Below are 23,816 nucleotides of genomic sequence, written 5' to 3'. Positions count from 1 at the left end.
AGCCGCTTCAGGGAGCAGCACGGGGCTCAAGGGGTACGGTCCAGCAGCTGTAGTTTGCCCACCCATGCCGGGGGGTGGGGGGGCGTATGTTCGAGACCCCTGGTCTAGTGGATAAGGAGCATGGGCAGCGCATGAACTGATTGATGGCTGGGGGAGACTGGCCCCACCCCTTCTGCCCAAGGCCCCCTCTGCCCCTCTCCCTCGGAGTCCAACAGCCCCCGCCCCCTGCAGCTGCCAGCCTCTGCTCCAGGCTAGTGCTTCCCAGCCATGCTGAGCAGGAAGCAGAATGAGAGGCTGGAGGTGGAGCATGGTGGGGGCACATCTGGTGTTTGGGGGGGTTCTACTCCCCCTCCCCCAAACCTCCTGTATGACCTCAGGGCAGTGCCTTAAGAACAGTGTTTCAAAACGTTTTAGCACCCAACCAGGCATCTAGTGGAGGTAGGGTGACCAGATGTCCCAATTTTATAGAGACAGTCCCAATTTGTGGGTCTTTTTCTTCTATAGGTGCCTATTACCCCCCACTCCCATCCTGACTTTTCACACTTGCTGGCTGGTCACCCTAAGTGGAGGTTACAACACACTGAACCTTCCTGGTACTTTTGAAAATCCTACTGAGTCCCTAAATACCTTTGAAAATCTGGTCCTAAATTTCTCAGTGGCCCATCTGTACAATGGGGAGCCCAGCACTGCTCTACCCTTCCCTTTGGTTTGGTCCCTTCTGTTCACCTACCTCCCCCCTCGCCCCTGCCCCCCGCAATCTCCCTCTTTGCTGACCTTCTGAGGCCCCTGCAGCCTGACTTCAAAGCCCTCCCCTACCCCCATTCCTGTTTTGCAGGCTCATCTAAGGACTTTCAGCTCCTTCATTTAATTGCCAGCCCTTTCTTAGCTGTTTGTAAACAACACAGTGATTCCCTGTCCTCAGGGCACAAGCTGGGAGCAGCACCTCTCTGCTGCAGCCCTCGCATGCCCCACTCAGGTAAAAGCACCCTGGGGGCTAGGCCTACCCTGCCATGCGGTGCCCCCACTCATCGAAGGGACGGCTAAGCAGGTGCTGCTGAAGCTGTGGCACAGGGAGGCACACGCCGCCTGCCATGTGCCCCATCACAGGAGCCCAGCCTGGTAAGTGCTTTGGGGTTTTTTTGTAATGGTTTGGTGTGGCCCACAGCCAGAGCGCATGGCCAAGCAGTAGGGCCTGCCAAAGGGAGGAAGGCAGGAATCCCTGACGATGCAGCTGGGAGATAGGCGGGGGGAGGTGGAGGCAGGGTCAGCTCTGGCTTTTTTGCCACTCCAAGCAAAAATAAATAAATAAATAAAAACCAAAAACCTGCGGCGGGGCAGCCGGAGCCACGAAGGGGAAAAAAAACCAACAAACAAACCTACGGGGTGGCCGGAGCAGCGAAGGGGAAAAAAAAAAACCAAACCAACCAACCTGTGAGGCGGCCGGAGCGTGGGTGCAGGGGGACTCCCAGCCCTGCAGACGGGCCCCGGGCAGTGGAGTGCGCACCCCGGTGTTGCAGGGGGGCAACAGTTGGGGTTCGTTTGCCCGGCGTGCGTATCCCCAATGACCACACCGGAGTGGAGAAGCAATTCTCTTTATTTGACTCAAATAAGGTGCGGAGATACAAATCTCAAATCATGCACGAATCACTATCCTCTTCCCCACCTTATATACCCCACTTGTTTACAAAGATGTTCACAGGTGCCACAATTGATCATTTACAATTCATTAAGTACCGGATCCTTCAATTAAACTATATCCGTTACCCACACTACAGAGCCCCCCTTTGCTGGATTACATATTATACCATAAACAAAAGAAAATGATAAGTGATTACATGTACTCATGCTAGCTTCAAAGGAACATATTGATTAATCTAAGGGGCAATTCGAGGGCGATGGCAGGCCTGAGAATGTAAACTTTTAATTCCACGCTATATTGCCAGTTATTTGGGGTCTAGCCTCCCCCGCCAACACTGGCTAGCGGGGGTGGGAGGGAGGGGAGAGAAGAGGGGGTGGCCAGGGCTTCCTTCAGCGGGGCGCTCATCACGCCGCCTGCCAGGAGGTCTCCGTGCCACTCGGGTCGGCGGGCAGGGAAGAACACGGGCTGCCCTGCTGCGCTTGCTACAGACCTGGCACCGCTCCCCTCCTCTGCACTGCTGACCCCTACAGGGCAGCCGGAGCAGCGAACCAAAAAGAAAAAAGAAAAAAAAACCCGTGGGGGGTGGCCGAAGCGGCAAAGCAAAAAAAGACTTCGGTGGAATCCGCCCCTTGGAATCTGCCGCCCCAAGCACCAGCTTGCTCGGCTGGCAGCTGGAGCCGTCCCTGGGTGCAGGGGCTGGCTCACACAGGGCCACGGGACATTGCCATGATTGCTTGGCCAAACAGCTGCCAGGTATGGGGCTGGGCAGCAGGTGCCTGCGTTGCTGTAAATGCAATGGGCCAAGGCAATGGTGGATGTCATGGCCTAGCTCATCGAATGCACTCTGCTGTGTCCCCCCCCACCCCCCGGCAGCACCTGCTCTCTGGCACCACACCCCTAATCCCTGGGCTGCAGTCATGCTTGGCACAGCCAGCAGGGGGAGCCCAGTGTGTGAGGGCAAACCAGCTGGAGCCCAGCCACTGGTGTCATGTGGTTCCTAATGGTGCATTTTTCAGCCCCGAGCCCGCTAAAGCAGGGCAGGCTGGCACACAGGGCAGGGGACAGGACTGTGGCCCGCTCTGCCCACCCATGCAATAGACCCAGTAACAAACACGTCCACTGTGAGAGCCCCCATTATCCTGAATGAGCCCAACGCACTGCCCAGCCATCAGCTCTGGTGCAGACAGGCTGGGCTGAGGCAGGCCACTGAGGCCTCCGCCTGGCAGCCCCAGCTTTCACCCCAGGCGGGCTAGACTCCAAAGCCGTCAGAGCAGGTTCTGTCCTGACAGAAAGCGGTTCAGACCCAGGGGGCATGGGAGGGTGGCGGTGTGGGAGAAAACTTTGGTGCTTAACATCAGAGATGTGCCATCTTGAAATGCCCAAAGGACAACTGAACTCCATCTTGGCTGCCCTTCTTCCCCCGCCTCAGATGTAGTTTCCTGCCCTTTCTACCGCATGGTGGGACCATGTGACCTGTGAGCTGCCCAGTAACAGCCGAGGGAAGGGGCTGCCCTTGGGAGTGGCAGAGTCTGGAGGTGCTGCTGCTGCAGCCATTGGCGAGCACAGCAGCCATCGCCGCGCCCTAGGTTGCCTCAGAAGCATACGCGGAGCCTGGCGCGGGTTCACCTGGCTGCGGGAGCGCAGTGAGTGGCACCAGCTGCCACTCGGTCACTGAGGACAAACACCCCCCACAACGCTGCAGGGGGCGCACAAGCTGGGTCAGTGCTGGGGCCGGGCAGGCATCACCCGACCCTGAGGTCCCGCCGGCCTGTGGGTTCCACCCACCTGGCCGAGTCCGGCGCTGTCCTGGAGTCACGAGGGGCCTCAGAGCTCCAGACAGGGTCGTGGTCCATTGAGCCTCCAGCCTCTTACCTGGGCCTGTCCTAGGGGAGGGAACTTGCCCTCAGTCACAGTCAGCACATGGCCGGGCTTTTACTTACCTTACAGCCCCCGTGGGGGGGGGGGCTTGCTTTACCTGTGTTCCTAGACATTTGGGTCACATCTGGGTCACTGGGTTTAGAAGGTTGATGGTTTAATAAATACCTTGGTTGTTTTTAAGGGGCTAACAACAAATCCCGATGGTAGATGTGGTTAGGGGGACAGGCTTCTAGCTTGGTTTCAACAGCGGGGCAGACTGTGGCCGCCCTTCTGCCGTGCGTGGCTGGGAGGGGGTGGGCTCCCCTTTCACCTGTCTGCGGCTCAGTTTGGGGTGGTGCTGAGGGCAGAGGTGACTGACGGTGTGTGTGTGTGGGGGAAGATGCGTGAAACCAAATGTCCTGGGCACTGCACTAGGCCACAGGGGAGCCTAGCAGGGGAGGGGGTGCAGGGTCTCGGGGCCTTGGGGCCAGGGCTGGTGCAACCATGTAGGCCACCTAGGCAGTCGCCTAGGGAGCTAGATTTTGGGAGGCGGCATTTTCTTCGGCAGCCAGATCTTTGGCCGTTCTGGTTGCCGCCGGCATTTAGGCAGAGGGAGCTGGGGCAGGGGAGTGTGGGGGTGGCACTTAGGGGAACTCCCCGCCCCAGCTCACCCCTGCCCCGCCGCCTCCCCGAGCACCCTGTGGCTGCGTCACTTCTCCCAACTCCCAGGCTTGCGGTGCCTAAACTGATTGGCGCTGCAAGCCTCGGGGGCGGGAGAAGTGAAGCAGCCATGGCGTGCTCGGAGTGCTTGTGCGCGGGGCAGGCGTGAGCTGGGGCTGGGGGGGAGGCGCTCAAGGCAGAGGGTGGAGAATGGGGAGCTGCCGGGGGGGGCACCTCAGGATGGGGGCTCGGGGACAGGGCAGGGTGAAAGGTGGAAGTTTCGCCTAGGGCGCAAAACATCCTAGCACCTGCCCTGCAAGTGGCAGGTCATAGGCAGGGGAATACTGAGACTGGGGTGGGGCAGGGAGTGGGGAAAACAGCTCTCATTCACCCCAGGAGTAGCTGCTCCCAGCCTTGGCCTGATCATGCTCCTCAGCCCGATTCTGGGCAATGCAGCAACTGGTCCAGATCCTCCACTCTCGCAGGTTCAGCCCCACTCCCCAATATTCCCAGTGCAGGCAGGGCTGGCTCCAGCGTTTTTGCTGGCCCAAGCAGCAAAAGAAAGAAGAAAAAAGCCACGATCGGCAGCACTTCAGTGGCGGGTCCTTCCCTCCGAGAGGGACCGAGGGACCCGCCACCGAAGAGCCAGTCATGCCGCCCCAAGCACCTGCTTGCTGTGCTGGTGCCTGGAGCCGGCCCTGATTGCAGGGTGTGCATGCCCCCGTAGCCCCTCCCTCCACCAGGCTGGACACCCAGCCCCTGAGGTCAGGCCCTCACCCCTCCTAAGGGCTATTCTCAGGCTCTGCTCCTCTCCCAGAAGCCAAACTGCTGCACTTGGAGGGAGTGGGGGAGCATCACACACAGGAAAATGGCTCTAGGAGCTGGGTGTGTTTGTCCTTGACTTGTGGTACACGCTGGGGGAAGGGCTGTTGTTCTGGGGCCCACTGGTTACCTCACCTCATAGCACTGCCCAATACCTACACCTGGCACTGAGCCAAATGGAGTTTGGGCATCGACACCCCCCAATTTCCAGGCCCTGGCTTCCAAAACCAGAAATGAGGTCCAGGGCATTGCCCTTGCTTGGGGGATGTAATAAGATGTTGGTTTGCAATATACTCTGCAGCCACTAGCTGTCTGTGTGTGCTGGATATAGGCCGTGTGCACCCTGGTTAACGAAGGAGACAAAACTGGGAACAGAGTGCGGTGGCAGCCTATTAGAGTGGGGGTGGGGGAGGGCTGTAGTGTTTGCTTGTTAATAGCTCCTGTTCAAGGATGACTCTGGTTCAAAACAGGGTAGTGGGGGTGAGGAGATAGCATCACCAGCTGGTGGGAAATTGAGTTGGCTTGTCAGGAAAATGCCCCTAAGATGGGATGGCGTGGATGGGGGAGGGGAGGGCACAGGCCGAAGCCCCATCCTTGGGAGAAAAGGCAGGGGCTGGGGTAGGCCTGGTGTTTGGGAGTCATTCCAGAAGACAGGATGTTAGTCACAAGGATTCCCTCGTTCCTCTTGCCCTGCTCTGTAATTGTATTTCTTGCCCCTTTAAACATCAGCACAGGCAGAACTAGCTTCTCATGGTCACAGCAGCTGGGGCAGCGAGCACGGCTCCCCCTTGGATACTGCACCCCCCCAATAACAGCAGCCCCTGCTCTAGGTGTGCACGCCCCCAAGGGACAGCACTAAGGAAGCTTAATAGTTCAGACTGCCCCCTCCCATCCCTCCCTGTGAGCTACCTGCTGGGACACAACAGCGCTTGTGTTTGGAGTGTGTGTGTGTGTTGGGGGGAGGTGTCCAAGCCCTGCCCTCCTGCCTGGGTGCATCAGATACAGAAGGGGCCAGATAGCAGCACCAGAGTGCAGGTGGGGTTGGGGCTTGGCTCTTGGGGTCTCCCCCTCACCTTGCTGAAGATGAGGGCAGCTATTCGGACAGTCAGGCCCAGGTGTTCTTCCCTCTCTGGCACGGCACAGCAGGGGACCTGACCTGTGGAACTTGTGTTCCCATGGCCATGTAAGAAGGGTCATCGTAGCTGGCCCCCATCTCCCCCCGACCCCCAGGGGACTGTTCCACACTCCAGTGCTTGGAGCAGAAGTTGGATCACGGGCTTAATAGTAGCATCCACGACTCACCTTTCATAGCACAGGAGCGTGATGGAAGGACCTCCACCCACTGAACAGTGCCCAGCACCCACTGCCCCCAGCCCCTCGCAGGTTTAGAAATCCCCTCTCGACCTAGGCCTGCCAAGGCAGGACTCAGGGAGGCCGAAAGCTGGGCTGGGTCAGGAGCAGCAGCATGTGACATGCTGGGCAATTGGCCCGCCTCAGGCAGGACGCTCCTGAGATGCTGGCCTCTGTCCCAGCAAGTAAATCCCCCTCCCCACTCCACGGCTTTATTTTTTGCCATAGTTCTCATCTCTGGCCAGTAGAGACCATTGCTCTGAGCACTGGGAGCAGCCAGCTGTCCTGCTGCTTCCCCTTGGCAGGGACACAGCCCCTGGGAGGAGGAGAAGGTGGAACAGCACCTGGAGGGGATGGAGGAATCACATGAGGGATTTTCCCCAAAGCTTCCAGCTCCCTCTGGATGGAGCATGCCCCCTCCCCCCACACCCTGACACCAGGACAGTTTGATGGGGAGGGTGCAGAGCTGGGTGGGAGGGGCGGTAGATTTGGGACATGGCCGAAGCTTGCCTAGATTTCACCTTTGGGGTTGACCTGGGGACAGGTCTTCTGGCGCCCAGCCCCGACCCTGGCAATGTACAAACCAGGCCAGACAGGACAATGGGGGGTTGGTTCATTATTTTTATTGTCCAGCTCTATGTCCCTAGGGTTGAGACCAGACATGAGGGAAGCAGCAGTCTATGCAGAGTATTTATATGTACAGACACTCAATATATTATCTCTAGATACAGATGTTATTAACAAACATACAGTACGTCAGGATCAATTAATGCTGGGAGCCCCAGCCTACTGGAGGCCGGCAGGTGCTGCCGAAATGATGTGCAATATGGTTCGCTAACCCTCCCTCCCCAAAACCAGAGTCAATTAAAAAAAAAAACGAACTAAAAATAAAGTCCAACTCCACTGCCTTCCCCTCGGAGACTCTGCTGTGCAGCTCGGTCCCTCTCTGCTTCTGCTCAGAGAAGGTGTGCCCCATCCACTATGCCCTTCTCCCCAGCGATCACACCCCCAAAGAATGGTCACAGAGCCTCTTGAGTTTCAGTGCAGAATGATGGAGTGCCCTGAGCTGGAGATCAAAGTGCTTTGGGGAGCAGAAGGCCCAGAGGACATTGAGGGTGTTCAATCCCAGACCCCCAGAACAATTCTGGTCTGAAACCAAGGAAGGTCTAAGACACCCAGGAATCCAAGGCCCAGGAACGTCCCCCTAAAAACCAATTCACTTAAGAGATCTCAAGTTAAATCAAAGCCACCCAGCTTCCCAGCCCCGGCTCTGGCTCTGCAAATGGAAGCTCCATCCAGAGATAGCTTCAAAAATAAAAAAAAAACTCTGGGGCATCTGGCCGCCCACCTCTTCGCCGCAGAAGCAGCAGCAAGGCCAGGACCACCACAGCAGCACATCCAAGGCAGCAGGTGCGGGACATGGGGATCTGGGAGCAGCAGCGGGGAATGCTACAGGCCGGTCCCTCCATCTTGTACCAGTGCTACCAGCCCATCACACCCAGGCGTCCTCGTCTGGCCCTCTTGGCTCCATCTGGCCCTGCGGCGGCTCCATGAAGGAGGAGAAGACGCTGTGAAAGGCTCTCCAGGGCTTGTGCTCAGCTGGGCGCTTGGGAGGGCTCCCCTTGGGTGAGGCGCCAGACGTCTTGTAGCTGAGCGGCGTGGGTATCTTGGAGGGCTTCTTATCTGGCTGAGTGTCTACACGTGGCTTGGCCTTAGGCCGCAGCTTCAGCTTGTAGATGGAAGGCACTCGGCCTGGTTTCTTCAGGGACTTCTTTTGCCTCAGCACCACTTCCTGTGTCTGGAGTACATCCAGCATTGCATCTAGGGACGTCTCACCCAAAGGCCCCTCCGCAGAGTCCTCCTCGGTCTTCCTGGGCTCATCTGGGGCCGAGGCTCCCAAGTCTGTGTCAGAGCCCGCAAGCTCCAAGATGGACCAGGCCGCATCCATGCCCGGACCCGAGACCTCTACTCCCTCGGCCACCTCCTGGAGGTCATTCAAGGCTGGGTAGTAGTTACTTTCATCCGAGGAACTTGAGAGAGCTGGCTTCCTCCAGCATGTGGCCGGCTCCAGGGCCACGTGGGAGTCCCAGCCAGAGCCATCCTGGAGCTCAGTGGGGCCGGTGCTACAATTGGAGGCCCATGGGCGCTGGGATGCAGGGTTCCTCTTGGGGTCGTCTTTGGGCCGCTCACCAAAGTCTGCCTGGAAGCTGTGCTTGCTGAAGAAGTTTAGCGAGGAGGAGGAGGAGCTGGAGGAGCAGTAGGCAGAGTCAACGGCTCCTGGGTCTGGCGTGGTCTGCTGGAGCCGCCCTGGATTGTGAGCACAGCCCAGGGACTCCCCATTATCTTCGGCCAGCTCAATCATCTGGGAGTTGGCCAGGAACTCTTCCTCCAGGCACCGGTACAGCTGCTGCTCCTGGCTGGGGTCCAGGCGCAGAGGGGTCCGGAAGCTCTGTGCCAGCTCCTCCAGCTCCTGGCTGAAGCTCTCAGACAACTCCCTGGCCTGGAGGGTCTCCCCAGAGAGCTGCTCCCTCACAGGGACCCTTGGCTCAGTCTCGTCCACCTGCCGCTGCCTCACAGACCCCAGCATCTGCTGAGGTGCCCGGACTGAGGGCTCTGCCAGTTTGTTGGCAGGAAGGGATGCTCTGCGACTGGTGGGGGCAGGGCTCCTGGAGCTCACCCGAGCGAGGTGCCCGCGAGCTGGGCTCTTGGTCCTGGAGGTAGCTCGGCCAGAATCTTGGCCGTTCTCTTTCACCTCGTTGGCCCGTGCCCAGGAGTGCTGCCCATCCTTCCCTCGGCTGATGAGCAGCACTGGCTCTCCACTACCTCTCCCCTGGCTCCGCGCTCTGGGACTGGGCCTGCCAGGCCCGTTCACCATGCGAGACCGGCTCCGCTCCTCGGGCTCTGCCCTCCTGGCCCCCACCGACGGTCTTGGCCCCAAGAAGGCTCCGCGCTCCTGTGACTGGCTGCGGCTCGAAGGCTGACTCCTGGGGGCCCCCTCGGGCATGCGCCTCCCCACCTCCTTCCTGTGCGCTGTCCGCAAGGCACCATCCTCACCACGCCTCCTGCCCAGGGTCCCACTCTGTGTGGATGACGCAGAGGAGTCGCTGTCTCCGGAGAGGCGTCTGACTCTAGGGGGCAGCTGGTCTTGAAGCCTGGAATGACAAGAAGGAAAGGATGTCAGCGCCATATGTGGCGGGGAGGCGCGTGGGGAAGAGAAGAGACTGCTGGAGACAATACATTTCACTGTCCAGGGCCGGCTTTAGGAAGTGCAAGACCCAATTCTAACAATTTCGATGGGGCCCTGGCAGGAATGACTTAAAAAAAAAATGTAAAAAAACACGTGGGCCTTGTATTCACCGGGCGGTGCTCTGAGTCTTTGGTAGCACTTTGGTGGTGGGTCCTTCACTCACTCCAGGTCTTCAGCGGCACTGAAGGACCCACTGCCGAAGTGCCGTCGAAGACACGGAGAAAGTGAAGGACCCGCCGCTGAAGACTCAAAGTGCTGCAAGGTGAGTAAAAATTAAAAAGGCGCCTCTAGCTAGGGAAGGGATTCTCACTGGGCGCAGGGCCCTCTTAGAAGTGGGGCCCGATTCGGGGGAACTGGTGGAATAGGCATAAAGCTGGCCCCATCAGGGGCCTCTGCTGCACTGCATGAGCTGCCAGGGCAGGACAGCTGTTCAGGCCCCAGCACCCGGCACCAGTGTCCCCCTCCCCGCAGCTGGGATGTGTCATTCTGACCCAGGCCTCAGCTCCAAACTAAACCCTTGTAACATCCCTCTAGACCAGGAGTGGCCAACCTGGGGCTCCGGCGCCACATGTGGCTGCTTGTCTAGGCACCGACTCCAGGGCTGGAGCTACAGGTGCCAACTTTCCAATGTGCCAGGGGGGAGGTGCTCACTGCTCAACCCCTGGCTCTGCCCCAGACCCGGCCTCCACTACTCCCCTTCCTGCCCCCACCCCCCCCAAGCCTTCCATGGCCTCACTCCCCCCCCCCGCCCCCAGCCCCCTGCATGCCATGGAAGAGCTGATTGGGGGCAGGGGGAGGCTCTGGGGGTGGAGGGGGAGCTGATGAGGGGCGGCTGACGCATGACTGTGGCTCTTTGGCAATGTCCATCGGTAAATTCTGGCTCCTTCTCAGGCTCAGACTGGCCACCCCTGCTCTAAACCCTCTGTGTTGGAGTCTCGGCTCCCACGCCTCGCTCTGCCGAAGGCCATGCAGCAAGCCGGGCTAGAGTTGGCCTGAGACCAGAATCAGGCCTGCCCGCAGAGCTGGCTTGGAGGCTGCTGCTGCGTCATGCCCCAGCTCACACGAGCTGAACAAGAGGCGTAAGCACTTTAGCCCATTAATAGCTTATGTTCCCAGCAGGAATAGCGGCACCATTCCCTATCCAGCCCACCGGAGGGCAGCCTCCGCCTCCACAGCAAATCTGCTTTTCAGATACATCTGCCTGAGTTTTTCCCCTCCCCAGTTCCCAAGCTGGCAGCACAGCGCCCAGCCTCTCCGTCCTGGGCTACCAAACTGCACCTGCGGAGCACTCTGTTCTCAGGAGAGAGAGCGCCAGGCCCTGGAATAACAACAGCCCATTCTCTGCTGATCCCTCCCAATGGGGACCAGCCGCATCTTACAGACCCCTCTGTCCTTTCCAAGCAGCCAAGTTCGCCTGATTGCAGAAATCCAGTGCTCCACATTCCAGCCTGGGGAGGCCTTCCCCTGCTACGTTAAACGGGGCAAGTTTCCTTTCCTACCCAGATTTAACACAGGAATACAAACAAGGTAACATAACACAGCTAAACATCCTGGGGCAAAGCCTTAGCCACACTGCTTTCCTGACTTCTAGTTCCTCAGTCTCAACACTGAATCCCCCACTGCCCGTTTCTGATCTATTCACCTCGCAGCACATACAACGTCCATCTGCAGGCCTGGGGCGTTTCGGGCTTTTGTCACTAAGCAGCTTTAAAACTTTACTGTTCCATCAGCACCCAACCAAGATTGGGTTCATTGTGCTAGGTGCTGTACCAACACTTACGTGAGGCAGGTCCTGCCTCAAAGAGCTTACAATCTAAATAGACAATGGTGAGAAGGGAAACTGAGGCACAGAGAGGGGCTATGACTCAGCCAAGGTCATCCCACAGGTCAGCGACAGAGCCAGGAGTAGATCCCAGTCCCAGTCCAGCATCCTGTCCATGGGAACATGCTGCTCCCCAGACGGACAGACAGACTTCAAGCCCACCGTGATCATGTAGTCTGACCCCCTTGCACATCACAGGCCACAGAACCTCACCCACCCACTGCTGTAACAGAAACCTCAAATCCTGATTTAAAGACTTCAAGTTGCAGAGAATTTATCACTGACACGAGTTTAAAACTGCAGAGGAAGGCAAAAAACCTGCACATGGACAACTGCAGACACGATCTCCAGGCGCTGACTTTTGGTTTTGCCAGTGGGTGCTTTTGAAGAGGTGTGTGTGTTGGGGGGTGGGGGCACTCTGCCACTTTTGTGGGGAGCTATTTTCAGCATATTTATACAGTTCTTTCATATTCTAATTATTGAATGGGTCTGTCATTGGTATCTTTACTATTTAGTAATGATTCAATTGTTATGAACTACATAATTACATTATCAGGAATTACAGTATATTAAAATCATTGCAATCGCAAGCTGTCTTCACTAACGTCCTAGTTTAAAGACTTTATGTCTCACTGTAGCTGTCTGGATGAAACTGTCAGCAATCTTATTCATGTCCAGTTCACAAAATCATAGAATCTCAGGGTTGGAAGGGACCTCAGGAGGTCATCCAGTCCAACCCCCTGCTCAAAGCAGGACCAATCCCAACTAAATCATCCCAGCCAGGGCTTTGTCAAGCCTGACCTTTAAAACTTCTAAGGAAGGAGATTCCATCACCTCCCTAGGTAACCCATTCCAGTGCTTCACCACCCTCCTAGTGAAAAAGTTTTTCCTAATATCCAGCCTAGACCTCCCCCACTGCAACTTGGGACCATTACTCCTTGTTCTGTCATCTGCTACCACTGAGAACAGTCTAGACCCATCCTCTTTGGAACCCCCTTTCAGGTAGTTGAAAGCAGCTATCAAATCCCCCCTCATTCTTCTCTTCTGCAGACTAAACAATCCCAGTTCCCTCAGCCTCTCCTCATAAGTCATGTGCTCCAGCTCCCTAATCATTTTTGTTGCCCTCCACTGGACTCTTTCCAATTTTTCCACATCCTTCTTGTAGTATGGGGCCCAAAACTGGACACAGTACTCCAGATGAGGCCTCACCAATGTTGAATAGAGGGGAATGATCACATCCCTCAATCTGCTGGCAATGCCCCTACTTATACAGCCCAAAATGCTGTTAGCCTTCTTGGCAACAAGGGCACACCGTTGACTCATGTCCAGCTTCTCGTCCACTGTAACCCCTAGGTCCTTTTCTGCAGGACTGCTGCCTAGCCACTAGGTCCCTAGTCTGTAGCAGTGCATGGGATTCTTCCATTCTAAGTGCAGGACTCTGCACTTGTCCTTGTTGAACCTCATCAGGTTTCTTTTGGCCCAATCCTCTAATTTGTGTAGGTCCCTCTGTATCCTATCCCTATCCTCCAGCGTATTTACCATTCCTCCCAGTTTAGTGTCATCTGCAAACTTGCTGAGGGTGCAGTCCACGCCATTCTCCAGATCATTAATGACGATATTGAACAAAACCGGTCCCAGGACCAACCCTTGGGGCACTCCGCTTGAAACTGGCTGCCAACTAGACATGGAACCGTTGATCACTACGCATTGAGCCTGATGATCTAGCCAGCTTTCTATCCACCTTATAGTCCATTCATCCAGCCCATACTTCTTTAACTTGCTGGCAAGAATACTGTGGGAGACCACATCAAAAGCTTTGCTAAAGTCAAGGAATAACACATCCACTGCTTTCCCCTCATCCACAGACCCAGTTATCTCCTCATAGAAGGCAATTGGGTTAGTCAGGTATGACTTGCCCTTGGTGAATCCATGCTGACTGTTCCTGATCACTTTCCTCTCCTCTAAGTGCTTCAGAATTGATTCCTTGAGGACCTGCTCCATGACTTTTCCAGGGACTGAGGTGAGGCTGACTGGCCTGTAGTTCTCCGGATCCTCCTCCTTCCCTTTTTTAAAGATGGGCACTACAGTAGCCTGCTTCCAGTCATCCGGGACCTCCCCCATTTGCCATGAGTTTTCAAAGATAATGGCCAATGGCTCTGCAATCACATTTGCCAACTCTGGCCCCATGGACTTGTGCTCATCCAGCTTTTCTAAATAGTCCCAAACCACTTCTTTTTCCACAGAGGGCCGGTCACCTCCTCCCCATACTGTGCTGCCCATTGCAGCAGTCTGGGAGCTGACCTTGTTCGTGAAGACAGAGGCGAAAAAAAATCACTGAATACATTAGCTTTTTCCACATCCTTTGTCACTAGGTTGCCTCCCTCATTCAGTAAGGGGCCCACACTTTCCTTGACTTTCTTCTTGTTGCTAACATACCTGAAGAAACCCTTCTTGTTACTCTTAACATCTCTTGCTAGTTGCAACTCCAAGTGTGATTTGGCCTTCCTGATTTCACTCCTGCATGGCTGAGCAATATTTTTATACTCCTCTCTGGTCATTTGTCCAAGCTTCCACTTCTTGTAAGCTTCTTTTTTGTGTTTAAGATTAGCAAGGATTTCACTGTTAAGCCAAGCTGGTCGCCTGCCATATTTACAATTCTTTCTACATATCGGGAGAGTTTGTTTCTGCCACCTCAATAAGGATTCTTTAAAATACCGCCAGCCCTCCCTGGTATTGTCTTGATGCACTTTAAGGACAGCTACATATTCAGTTGCGTCCGTCCTATTGATGACTTGATGATAATTTTTAAGTCTTCTGAAGCTGGTGAATGAGCATTCTGCAGTTTAGGATCATACAGGCAGAGAGAGAAGGATTCTTATGAATTTGCAGTACTCTGGAAACATAGTGCTTCCAGAGTACTGCAAACGACTCCAAGATCTCTTTCTTGATAGGTAACAGCTAATTTAGGCACCATCATTTTGTATGTATAGTTGGGATTATGTTTTCCATTGTGCATCACTTTGCATTTACCATTGAATTTTGTCTGCCATTTTGTTGCCAAGTCACCCAGTTTTGTGAGATCCATTTGTAACTTTTCACAGTCTCTTTTGCACATAACTATCTGGAGTAATTTTGTATCATCTGCAAACTTTGCCACCTCACTGTTCACCCCTTTTTGCGGATCATTTGAATAGGACTGGGCCCAGTAAAAGCCACTGGGAACACCACTCTCCATTCTGCAAATGGATAATTTATTCCTACTCTTTGTTTCCTGTCTTTTAACTGGAATGCCTGGCGGTGCTTTCAGGTTCATCTACCCATGCTTAATTTAATGACAAGCCTTTTGCTATCTTAATCACCCTGCCTCTGTTTATAAACAAACTCCCTGCCCTAAGGGTAGACCTTGATAGCAGCACAGAACTCATCAAATTCCACACTCAAGCCTTGCTCCTGAGGTTGAGCATCCACTATTTTTTTCCTGTGGGTGCTTGAGCTATGACTTAATCCACCTCCTCCAAACCTGGCTTGCTTTGTAAACCCGAAGGAGCCTACCAAACAAGCCAAGTTTTAAGTCGTTCGCTCCAGCTAGTTTTGAGGCACATCACTGCAACGGTTCTGAACAGCACGTGAAATACTTTTTCCCATGCTCAAATAACTCCTTCAAAAATAGCTGTGCTCAAGCTTTCCAGAAATGTTCACCTTTGGGCTGGAAAAAAAATTTCTGCCCAAGAGGAATTCTGAGTTGGAGAAAGTTTCTAGCACCAGGAAAATGGAAGACACATTTCAAGAACGCCTACTTCGATGGACTCCCCTCTCAGCTAGGTGCTATTGTGATGAACTAGGAATGTTCTTAATGTTTTCTCTGAATACTGTGTTGGTGCCTCAGTGTCCCCTAGGCAGTTCTTAAATATCTGGCAGAGCAAAGGGCCAGTGCACCTAAATGCCTGACACTCTGACTCCTAGCAACGGATGGCCTGGGCCCCTCCTCTGCAAAGGTGCCAGCTGAAGGTGTTGGAGAAAGTCCTGACTGGCTTGGTGGGGAGCAGTTCCAGAGCATCACCCGGTGACTCCGTGACAGCTATTTAATACAAATACCTTGGCGGTAATGATCTCTAACATCCTGGATTGCATGGTATGGGTGAGTCATTTGTGCGTAACTATATGGCTGGATAAATATCTCATACCCACACAGGAAGCCAGCAGGCTGATCCTGAGCAAAGCTGATAACGAGAACTAACAATAGATCTACAATGCAAGTGAGCTCCTGGCTGGTGGAGAGGAGCAGCACTTGGTTTCATGACACTATAAACTTACTGTGGGCTCAGTACTGTGGAAGCCCTGCCATGGGTGTCCCTTGGCCCCAGGGGCTGGATTCACCAGTGGGCAGCCAGAGCACAGCACTGCCAACCCCCAGCACTCCAGAATGATGAGCCAGGCCCCAGACCACTGGGAAATTTAGCATTGCGTGACTTCAGAGCCAGAGAGAACGTGTCTGGGCTCTTCCTTTGTCTTCTGCTGTTAAGCCATTAGGGGTCACGTTTTCCAGCTTCTCTGCCACCATGGGGACTAGAAACTTGGTTTTACCGTCAAGCAAAAGCCGAGATTCTCCCCTCACATGCTGACTCCCGGAACTAGGCCTTGGAAAGAAACCCCAAATCTCACAAGAGAGGGGGCCATGCAGAGGTGAGGGACTTGGCCCTTGGTCCAATTATCCCCATGCCCTGGGAATCCAAGATACACTGCCATGGCTTTGTGCCCACTCTGACAGGATAGCAGGTCCTCTAGAGCAGTGATTTTCAAACTGTTTTTCTGGTGACCCAGTTGAAGAAAATTATTGATGCCCGTGACCCAATGGAGCTGGGGATGAGGGGTTTGGGAGGGACTCAGGGCTGGGACAGAGGGTTGGGGTGCAGGGGTGAGGGCTACAGGGTGGGGCCGGGAATGAGGGGTTCAGGGTGTGGGAGGGGGCTCTGGGCTGAGGTGCGAGAGGTGGTCAGGGCTCTGGGGTGGGGCTGGGGGTATAAGAGGCGGCTCCGGGCTGTGGCAAGGGGTTGGGGTGCAGGAGGGGTTCAGGGCTCTGGGCTGGGGCCAGGGATGAGGGCTTTGGGTTTAGAGGAGCTCAGGGCTGGGGTAGGGAATTCGGGTCTGGGGGTGGGGCATGGGCTTACCTGCGGCGGATCCCAGTCAGCGGCGCAGAAGGGGTGCTAAGGCAGGCCACCAGCCTGTCCTGGCACCACAGACCGCTCTGCACCCCAGAAGAGGCCAGCAGCAGGTCTGGTTCCTAAACAGAGATGTGTAAGTGGCTCTGCGTGGCTCTCCTCCACAGGGACCACACACATAGGGACTAGCCTGCCTTAGCCGGGCGGCACCGCCGCCGGGACTTTTAACGGCCCAGTCGGCAGCGATGACCAGAGCCACCACGACCCATTCCATGATGCAGTACTGCATTGAAAACCACTGCTCTAGAGTGCAGGGCCTGGTGGGAGAGTCCCCTGGGATCCTCTTTGGTGCAAACTGGCCTGCAGTTGCCAGCTCCTGACAGTGGAGGGGCAGGAGGATGACCCTGGTTCAGCACAGAGCTGAGTTTAGGGGGCATCTCATTGCTCAAAAGGGGAGCAGAGAATGATGCTCGGGGCAGCAAAGGGGGGCAGGCAGCTGCTGCTGGCCACGGAGGGGGCTAGAGGAGAGAACGCACCCAGGGGAGCTTCAACACCCAGCTCTGAACATCCAGGGGAAGGTCTGAATCTGGGTCTAGACGTCTCTGCCTTGCCTGGGGATCTCACAGAGCCCAGACTCATGGGGTCGGAGGCTGTTGCTTTCCAGAGGCCAACGGCCCCTCCCTTCCCCAGCAGCCAGCCCTGGGCTGGGGATCTGGGGCTGGAAGGTGCCCACGGGGAGCGCTTGGCCTTGGCCTAGAGAAGTTGTTATCGTTTGGGAAGTGGTTGCCATGGCGGCCGGCAGCTGCTCACCTCCCCCATCCTGCAGCAGCTCCCAGGGAGTGAGTCAGTGGCTGGCTGGCTGAGCAGCTGCCGACTGGGCAGGGAGGGAGCGCCTCTTCCTCTGGGAGGGGCAGGACGTGACAGCCGCCACCAGAACTGGGGTGGGGGGGGGCTGGATTTTCCCTGACACAGAGGCCCTCCTGCCAGCCCACCCACAAGGAGCCTGGAGCCCCCCTTCCCCCAGTAACCACCCCAGCCCTGCCTACTCTATCTTCCCAAAGATATCGCAGTGGATGGGCAGCCACCATATCACCCCCCCATCAGCCCCTCCTCCAGGGCTGGCAGCAAAATGTGCCCAAAGGACTGGAGCTGCTGCACCGCTCCTCCCCTGAGAGTGCCAGGCTGGAGCCCAGATACACCCCAGGGACAGCCTGGGAGTGAGGCCCCCTGATGCCCCAGGGTTGGGGAGGGGCAGAGTCAGTTGCCCCAGGAGAGTGCAGGGAATTCTCAGTGCACAGAGACAGGGAGTATGAGTCTGCTTGCAGCACACGGGGATGACACTCTATTACCTTAAGGAGCTGGGGAGCACCCTGTCCCAGGACACACCATGTGTGGGTCTCACTGCCCCCCAAGGCAGGGGGTGAATCCTGGCCCTATTGCACAGGGGGGAGAGAAGATCCCTAGCCCTGTCTGTGCTCTGCGGACATAACCTGCACCTTGCTCACACCCACAGCCCCTGCCAACTCGGGGGCATTTCCCTGTTCCATTCCCTGGGTATGAACACACCAAGAGCCCTCTCTCCCAGATCCCCTAAGTTTTGCCAAGTAAGGTGGCCTGAGGATGCTGAGACAGGTGGAGGGCGCGGTGACTACTTGGCATCGCTGGCACATGCTACCTGAGAGTGGTTGAAGCTCGCGGCTCAGATACATCGCGGTGGGCCAGTGGCGTGGAGCTCCTCAAGGGACTGCAGGAGCTCTGGCCAGATGAGGGGACTGTGCCAACCCTTGAGGGGAGCCCTTCCAGCTTCTCCTGCCTGACGTGTGATGTCACATTGGGGATCTGCCTTGAGGAGTCCGATTGGACAGACAGATCTCCTGCCGCCCCCCTGGCCAGATGGCCGGACCGGTCCATCTTGGCCTGGGTCAAGTTCCCACCAGCTGAGAGCCGCTTATCGCCCATGCGGAGGGTCTCCGTTGGCCGGTAGGGGTTCATGCCTTCCGAGGGGCGCTGGGAGCTGGGGCTGGCAGCTCGGGGGCTCGAAGAGAAGCTGCCAGGAGATGCCGTCTTCTGCGGGGAGAAGCCCAAGGCACGTGTCTGCATTAGACGATGCGCTACAGAGGGAACACAGTCATCAGCATGTTGGCTTAGGGAAGACACTGCAGCAGAGCTTCACAGGGGCCTGGCTGGGATCAATGGGCCCTTCACATTTCCCATGACTCTCCCTTGGGATGTCTGCTAACAGGCAGCCGTTCCCTTCCCCGCTGGGCCTTCCTGCTGCCTCCCCATCTCCTCGTCCTGCTCAACCCGCCAGCTCTGCAAGTGCCCAATGGATACCACCAGAGAATGAGGAAAGCTGTGTATGTAGCAGGATTTGGCCAGAGACAAAGCCCTGATCCCAGAGAACAATGGGAGCATGAAAGGGAATTAGCCTTGGGAAGGAGCTCGTGCTAGTGGTGAGGCCAGAGCCTCTGCCATGGGGGCCAACGTTCAGCCACAAGGGGTCGCTGTTGCAGCGCTGCAAGGTCCTCTCCCCTCAGGCCAGCATGGGCCAGCCAGGCTTGCCTCTGTATGCTCGGAGGGGCAAGGTGCAAGGAGCAGTAACCAGCCAAAGGGACCGGGGCAGTAGAAGGGTCTGCTGCAGCGTCCCAAGAAAACTCATCCACAAATGAGGCTCCCTTGGAACAGAGTGAAAGTGACTGGCATGCACAGTGAGTATGGGGCGGAGGAGTCTCTCTGGCCCCAGGCCCTCTGGTAACTTGCTGGAAGGGACGAGTCCTCTCCCCACACACTCACAGAGGGAGGCACATCGGCAGGGATCGTGCTTGTCCAGGTAGTGCTCCAGGGTATCCCATCCGCCACCTACTCGCACCATCACATGGCTTCTCAGTACCTGGCAGGGCATCAAAGAAACAACACCCGTCAGGGTCATTGTGGCTCAGTCAGCTGGCACACCCACGCCTGTCTCTGAGCAACACTACTCCCTCTCTCGCCGAGCAGGCCTGCAGTGGCGCTAACTCACTGCTTACAGTATTACTATGTGACACCCAGGATTTTAGCAATCAGACTTTAGAGGAACCATTACATCCACTGCATATGCAGCCACTTCTGGGGTGTAACCAGGCAGCACATAGCAACCAAACATAACACTTCAGGACAGGAAGTGCAAAAGAATGCTGTATCCAATTAAAGCTGCAGCAGGAATTTAGGGAGGTAGAATGCAATGACTAAAGCTAGAATTTAGCTGGGGCACTACAGTGATTATTTCTATAGTGCTTTATGTTCAAAGCACTTGATAATCATTTAACTAATTAATCCTAAATTATACCTGCCTACCTCACAGCACTATTACCGTCCCCTTTTTAAAGAGGGGCCTCAGTTTCCCTCACTTGCCAAAAGCCACACAGTGAAAGCAGAGTTGGGACTAGAACCTCCTGAGTCCTGCAGACTGCACTGCTTCTTGGCACCTCAAAGAGCACGGCACCCCCTAACACCATAACAGGGCATTGGTTCAATGCTGATGCCTCAGCACCATTTCTAGCAGCATATGTGTCTCCCTTCAGGGTCACCCATCCACACGCTGACCAGGCCCAACCCTGTTTAGCTTGTGAAATCTGATGAGATCACAGCCCCAGGTTGTTAGAGCCACCAAAACCTACCCTGGCTGGATAGTCGTTTAAATAACACCGGATGTCTCAAGGAAAAGGTCCCTGCTCATGGTGGTGTCTCTGCACCTGTCCTCCCCTGGCCTTTTTCAGGATGAGAAGGAAACTGCTTGGCTCGAGATTTCACTTCCTGCTGTGCATTCCCCACTTGAAACCCCCACCCTGTTTGGGATATTATGGTCGGTTACTGTGGTGAGGACTGGCTGTAGCTCCAGCTGAGCTGTCAGCAGCAGCTTTGCAACTGGCTGTTATACAGGGTAGGAGAGTCCAGTCACCCTGCTTGGCACTCCCCACCATCCAGTCACTATATACTGCTACCTCGCTATAATGCCACCTGATATAACATGAATTCGGATATAACGTGGTAAAGCAGCGCTCCGGAGGGGCAGGGCTGCGCACTCCAGTGGATCAAAGCAAGTTCGATATAATGCGGTTTCACCTATAACGCGGTAAGATTTTTTGGCTCCTGAGGACAGCATTCTATCGGGGTAGAGGTGTACTAAGCATTAGGCTTGTTCTACAGATGGGGAAACTGAGGTATGAGGTGAGAAGCTGAGCAAGTGACTTGCTCAAAGCCAGAGAGGTTTTCAGACCCCAGCTCTGGCACAGAACTCTAGGTTCTCGCTCCCAGTCCTGAGCTCTCACCACTAGACTGTGCTTCTTAGTCCTCCCCATGCGTAGCTGATGGAGACCGGCATTTAAGTTTACTTTGTAGCAACAAGACCAGGGCCATCTACAGCAAGGAGGTCCTGGGGTTAAGGCACCAAACTGGGACTCAGCAGATCTGTCTTCAATTCCCAGGTCTCCACCACCAAGTTCTTTTATGACCTTGGGCAAGTCACTTCTCTCTCTGTGCCTCAGGTTCAATCTGCAAAGGGGGAATAATACTTCCCTATGTCCCAGGAAGGTTGCATTGGGGCCATTGAGTCTGACCTCCTGCATCACACAGGCCAGAGACCTGCCCCAAAATAATTCCTGGAGCAGAGCTTTTAGGAAAACATCCTGTCTTGATTTAAAAACTGGTCAGTGATGGAGAATCCATCACAACTCTTGGTCAACTGTTCCAATGGCTAGTTACTCTCACTGAAAAATTTACACCTTATTTTCAAACTGAATTTTTCTAGCTTCAACTTCCAGCCATTAGATTGTGTCAGACCTTTCTCTGCAAGGCTGAAGAACCCATTATTCAATATTTGTTCCCCATGTAGGGACTTATAGTCTGTCATGAGTCACCCCTGAACCTTCTCCTTGTTAAATTAAATAGACAGACTCAAAGGCAGGTTTTCTGATCTTTTGATCATTCTCGTGGCTCCTCTTTGGCCCCATTCAATTTGTTAACATCCTTCTTGAACTGTGGGCACAGGAAGGGACACGGGATTCCAGCAGCGGTCACACCAGTGCCAGCCACAGAGATCAAATAACCTCTCTGCTCCTACTCACAATTCTCCTGTTGATGCATCCCAGGATCACATTTGCTTTTTTGGCCACAGCTTCACAATGGGAGCTCACATTCAGCTAATTATCCACCACAACCTTTTTCACAGTCACTGCCGCCCAGCCTAGAGTCCCCCATCCTCTAAGTATGGCCTGCATGGTTCCTAGGGGTATATATTTACAGGTAGCCATATTACAATACTTTGCTTTCACTCAAGTTTACCAAGCACTCCAGCTCGCTCTGAACCAGTGACCTTTCCTCCTCATTATTTACCACTACCCCAATTTTTGTGTCATCTATAAACTCAATTCTATATTAATCAGGTCCTGTATCAGCCACTCCAGTACCTGGCTGGGCTCAATATCAGGCTTACAGGCCTATGATTACCAGAGTTGTCCCATTTTCTGTTTCACAGATTGATACATCACTAGCTTCCTTCCAGTCTTCAAACCCCACCGTGCTGGAGGAGGCCCATATGAATCCTGGTATAGGGACCTGCTGGACTTCAGATGCAAATACTTAGTACGAGTGCAAGGGCAGCTGCAGCTTTCAAATCTGCAGAATTGCTAGATCTGAAGTTTTTAACCATCCATTTTACTTTTGCATTTCAGCTTTAAGGGCCAAAGACCCTGTTCCCTTTAGAACAGGGTCTCCAGTGAACAAGCACTACGTAAGCGGACTTGTTTCTGCAGCACACAGGATGTGTTACAAGTATGGGAGGGCCAGCTGCTCTCCAAACCCAGGGGTCACTCAAAGCCCAGCTCTCCCCCTGAAACTCCCTCTAGGTGGCCCTCCCTGCCTGATACTCTGTATCCATGCGTGGGGACTGGGCATAGCTTTTGGGTTCTTGTGGTTCTGGCACTGAGCAAGGACTCAGGACATCTAGGACCCATTCCCAGCTCTGCTACAGACTCTGTGTGTGACCTCGAGCTGTGATAACGTTCCCATTGGGCAAGGCCCGCTCCAGCCCATGAAATCAGGAGATGGAGGCAGGAAGGGGACTAGCCTCATGGGAGAAGTGGCCAGCTTTCTTCTGGCATGTTAGGCATAGACACCCAGGGTGCCGGCCCCTTCTGGTTGGCATCGTGAGGCTTGGGTCTGTACAGCCCTAACCCAGCCAGCTCTGATGGGCATCAGCTGAGCTCTTCATGAGTAGCCAGCATGGCACCAGCCCCTTGGAGGCCTGCACTCTGTGATCTCCTCCATTCCAAGCTGCTGAAACAGGCCACCCACCCCCAGCATTTGACCATTTCTCCTGCTGCCCCCAGGCCACAGCACCCTCAGCATGCTGAAGCTCCAAGGCCAGTCAAAAACGCAAGACTGGGGCAGCACTGGGAGGAATTAAACCTGGACGCTATTGGCCATGTAGAACGAACGGCATCTTTCCAGATACTGCAGATCAGGTGTTTAGCAGGACCCGGGATCGTGACCAGCAAAGAACCACCACATGAATTACGACAGGCTAAGAGATCCCATGACACAGACAAAACTTCAAGTGTCATCTGGCATCCCCCTTAGTCCAGCAGCTACCAGAGCAGAACAGGAATATGGACCACTTGATAGCTGCTACGTGCTGTGCAGATACTCACAGCCTGTCCCCAGGAAGTGGGTTGGATATTAGGGTCCCCACTGTTGGGCTCATAGGTGTGGCAATTTGCTGTAAGGTCACCCCGTGAGCCCAAGAAAAGCTGTGATTAGAACTCAGGAATTCCTGGCTCCCGTCCTGTACTCCGGCCACTAGACAACACTTCCTCTCAATGAAACAGAACCCTCCAGGCCCACAAACCCTGGTAGCAATGTCTAGGGAAGACAGGAGGGAGACCTGCATTCTGGTATTGCTGGGGACCAGCTAGTGCTTGACACAGAAGAGACAAGGGTGTGGGGAGAAGATGGGCAGGTTAGAAAGGTAATGTGGCTGTGGAGGATCTTACTCGAACAAAGATCAGCGTGTTGGAGTCTCCCACTTTATATTTACCCTCTGAGACTTTGATCATGGGAAACTGAGAAGGGCAGGTACAGCAGCCCAGAATCTCTCGCACCTAAGAGAAGGAGGAAATTAAAATATTAAGGGTCAGTGCCACATACAGGAGATGAACCCCCAGCCCACAGCAGAACCAGGAGGTGACTGGACTCCCAGCCATACACAGCGAGAGCCTGTCCTTC

At 55.0% G+C, this 23,816-nt stretch overlaps 1 protein-coding gene across 3 annotated transcripts in view; it reads right to left on the bottom strand.

Moving 5' to 3' along the window:
- Nucleotides 1–6,944: 6,944 nt before the first annotated feature.
- Nucleotides 6,945–23,816, bottom strand: part of GAS2L1 (growth arrest specific 2 like 1) — a 37,332-nt gene continuing 20,460 nt past the window's right edge. For 2 of the 3 annotated variants that reach the window (XM_030583433.1, XM_030583434.1), the window contains exons 3-6: nucleotides 23,585–23,692; nucleotides 19,350–19,446; nucleotides 18,232–18,667; nucleotides 6,945–9,480 (exon numbers count right to left, since the gene is read on the bottom strand). In XM_030583433.1, coding sequence (XP_030439293.1) covers nucleotides 7,821–9,480; nucleotides 18,232–18,667; nucleotides 19,350–19,446; nucleotides 23,585–23,692 — 2,301 coding nt within the window. In that variant the 3' untranslated portion in view covers nucleotides 6,945–7,820. The remainder of the gene's footprint in view (nucleotides 9,481–18,231; nucleotides 18,668–19,349; nucleotides 19,447–23,584; nucleotides 23,693–23,816) is intronic. The other variant, XM_030583435.1, reaches the window with a different exon arrangement.

Source organism: Gopherus evgoodei, chromosome 13 (genome assembly GCF_007399415.2).
Source record: "Gopherus evgoodei ecotype Sinaloan lineage chromosome 13, rGopEvg1_v1.p, whole genome shotgun sequence".
Classification (NCBI taxonomy): Eukaryota; Metazoa; Chordata; order Testudines; family Testudinidae; genus Gopherus; species Gopherus evgoodei.
This window is presented reverse-complemented; position numbering and strand designations above follow the sequence as displayed.